At 38.6% G+C, this 3,493-nt stretch overlaps 1 protein-coding gene across 4 annotated transcripts in view; it reads left to right on the top strand.

The window, feature by feature from the left end:
• LOC106870781 (chromodomain-helicase-DNA-binding protein 1) overlaps positions 1 to 3,493 on the top strand; it is a 62,115-nt gene that overhangs the window by 18,166 nt on the left and 40,456 nt on the right. For 3 of the 4 annotated variants that reach the window (XM_052973343.1, XM_052973345.1, XM_052973344.1), the window contains exons 5-6: positions 8 to 72; positions 1,124 to 1,282. In XM_052973343.1, coding sequence (XP_052829303.1) covers positions 8 to 72; positions 1,124 to 1,282 — 224 coding nt within the window. The remainder of the gene's footprint in view (positions 1 to 7; positions 73 to 1,123; positions 1,283 to 3,493) is intronic. The other variant, XM_052973346.1, reaches the window with a different exon arrangement.

The following is a 3,493-nucleotide window of genomic DNA, read 5'->3' as shown; positions in this document are numbered from 1 at the left end:
GTTATAGAACACTGACAGTGATGAAGGAAGCAGCGATAACAAGCGGAGGAAAAAACGTGCACGGCGCAAAGAGTAAGGATCTGCTCATTTCATTTTCATGTTGTTGCTTGGCCCCCCAGGGACAGACCCAGAATGAAAGATATTCCAGCTGTGATCGGTCTGTTCCTTTTTTTCAGATCTAGTATATCTTGAATTATATCATCCGATGCATAAGTTCTTTTTTGAAGATTGTAGGGTGTGATTTGAGGGAGGTTTGGCTGCTATTTCTAGTATGTTAAACAACCATGTAGGGGTTTGTACTTTGGCTTGAATTGGTTTTTACGGGATGTCAGTGGTTAGTGCAACAGCTATAGGTTATAATGTATTTGGAGAAAGCTTCTTGTTCAGTATTCTTTCTATCCTAACCATAAATAGCAAAGAGTGAATTTCTTAGATTAATAGTTTGTCAGGTTTTCGAGGCAATATATCATTTGGTAATTATCACTATGATAATTGAACGATTTGATTTCAAAAGTTTTATCAAGTCATTGCTTAGCCTATGATGCCTTTCTTAAACAGATCTGTCCTACCCTGTGTGTGATGGAATGAAAGCGGAAAAGGAATATTTGATTATATATTTCATATATTTATAACACAACAAAGTTTGAGGTTCTTTATATAGCGTCTAGGTGGAAAAAAAGGTTACCTGACATACCTGGGTGTATGGTGGTTTTAGTCTTGTTTGTCGTCCTTGCGTCTTATATATTTTTCATTTCTTTTTTCATGTTTCAATATTCGATCAGGTTATTGGTTGTTTTCAGGCTGTAGAATTCCTGTTGTCGCAACAGAGGAAAATGAATAAAATTGAGACTTAAATAATAATATTAAACCATTCTTTCAAATGTTATGAGTTCAATTCCTACATTTGTCCATGTATGATTCGGAAGCATAGCAGTTGCTCAGGGAAGAAAAGTTTGCACATCATGTGCATAGATGCATAAGTATCTTTCAGTTGTTTCCAGTTTACTCCTCTTTGGCCTTTGCAAGCATCATTTCTCCATCGAATTTCTTCACACACACACATGTACACAGTTCACTGACAGTAATGTTGCATTTAAAGACATTGCTGTCTGTTGTTTCTCAGGTCTGAAGATTGGCAAGGTAGTGATGATGACGATGATGATGATGACGATGACGATGATGATGACATTCGTAAAAAAAATAAGAAAGAAAAAGATAGCGATGATGATGATAGCAGCTATAGTGATGATTTCAAACCGCCCGCTCGTCGTTCACAAAGCAAGTAAGCACATATCATATATCTCTATATAAAATTGCGACCCATCTGTGTCTACCCACCTTTCCCGGAAGTCTATACTGCACATCCATATTACTTTTCTCCAATTGTACTTTTGTGGCTGTGTATGTATATGTTTGTATGCATGTATCACTATTGACTGACTGCTGGTTCAGTGTGAAGTGCTTGGTATGGATTGTGGTGGTGGTGGGAGGTAGGGAAAGATAGAGTGAAAGAGAGAAGAGAGTTGTTGGGTGGAAAAAGACATGTTGTGTGTGTATATTATAACTGTATATGTATGTGTGAAGGCGCATGGCTCAGTGGTTACAGCATTGGGCTCACAATCATGAGGTAGTGAGTTCAATTCCTGAACCAGGCTGTGTGTTGTGTTCTTGAGCAAGACACTTTATTTCACGTTGCTCCAGTCCACTCAGCTGTAGAGATGAGTTGCGATGTCACTGGTGCCAAACTTTATCGGCTCCTTTGCCGTTCCCTTGGATAGCATCAATTGCATGGAGAGGAGAGGCTGGTACGCATGGGCAACTGCTGGTCTTCCATAAAAAACAATGTTGATTTGACCATCAAGTTTTGCATCATCACTCAGGTTGAGAAAACTAATAGAGCTGATATTTATATATATGTGTGTGTGTGTGTGTCTCTCTGTATGTGTGTGAAGGCATGTGGCCTTGTGGTTAGCTGTGTTGCACTCTCAACCTTGAAAACGTGGTTTCAATTCCCAAACCAGTTGTGCCTTTTGTTCCTAAGCAAAACACTTCATTTCACATTGCTCCAGTTCACTTAGCTGTAAATGGGTAACCCTGTGATGGAATAGCACTCCATGCAGGGGTAATGTTGGCCTGCTCACCCAGCCAGAGGGGTGGCATCATACGAAAGCTGAAACAATGAAAAGCGCATTGTGACCAGTGATGTACAATAACATCCAGTAGTCTAATCAATCGCATGGTATATCTATTGTCATTCCCTTTACAGTGAGTTAAAAGGGTTTATTTTTTTGTCAGAACATCACTGGAGATTTGACAACCTTCCCTGTGTTGGTGTCATGAAAAACACACCCGGATGCACTGTAAAGTGGATGGAAAATGTGCAGAGAAAGGGTTGTGAAGCCAAAGACTTGTCAACCTCTCTGAAAGGTGGTGCCGTGAGTCAAAAAAAACACCCAAAATACACTCGGTGAAGTGGTTGGCAGTAGGAAGGGCATTAGTGAGACGATGCATTTGAGCACCAGTCTTTGAGTGCAGTGTTTCCCAATAAGAAACACTGGCTTGGATTGTGGAATCCCATTGAATACATGCCAGAATGGAAAGGGGGTCTAAAATTGATGATGGTGATGATCTTTTTTTGTATAAATGTGTGTGTGTGTGTGTGACTATATTGGGACACCATTTACAGGATGTAATTTGATAAGGTGAAGTTTTGTTCAGATTTTCTTTCATCAAGCTGATGGTACAGGTTGAGGTCTCCTTCCTTGACCAACACAACACATATTCAGAAACACCATTAGTTATATCAGTTTGCTCCTTCACTTGCATAAAAACATCACTCAGCGAATGGGTATTGCTAATTAAGAAGGGTGCCTCTATGTGGTCGCTCGACCTGCTAGAAATAGCAGCCAACCTCCTTCTAATCTCATTTTAACCCTGTCGCATTTAAACTGGTCACGTCTGGCTCAAATATTCCACCTGTTTCATGTTCAAATTGGTCAGATCCGGTCTCTGGCACCTGCCTTACAATGTCATTCTAAAAGTAAACGATCACATCATTAAAATCTCAAAGCTGCTTGGTTAATTCAAAACAAAGTAAATAAATAAGAATTAACATTTGATAGAGTAATCTGAATTCTAAAGGATTAAAATATTCGAGAGACATTCAAGACTAGCTTTAGATATTACAAAAACACCAACAAAAACCAAAGGATAGTCATAGCTGGAATACCTTTTGTCATAAGTCTGCTTGATGTTGCTGACTTGGACTAAACAGCACTGTCTTGGGGTTACACAGCCTTGAAAAGGAATAATCAATAAAGCATTTGTACAAGGAAATAAATTAACATTGATTTGGACATAAATGTATTTGTGTATATAATACATAATACAAGTCTGTGTGTCTATGACCATACATCTGTTTATGTATACGTATACACACAGACACAAACACAATGTTTATGTGTATCATCATATATATATATATATATATATA

This window comes from Octopus bimaculoides, chromosome 15 (genome assembly GCF_001194135.2).
Source record: "Octopus bimaculoides isolate UCB-OBI-ISO-001 chromosome 15, ASM119413v2, whole genome shotgun sequence".
NCBI lineage: Eukaryota > Metazoa > Mollusca > Cephalopoda > Octopoda > Octopodidae > Octopus > Octopus bimaculoides.
Note: the sequence above shows the minus strand (reverse complement) of the source record. Positions and strands in the feature narration are given on the sequence as shown.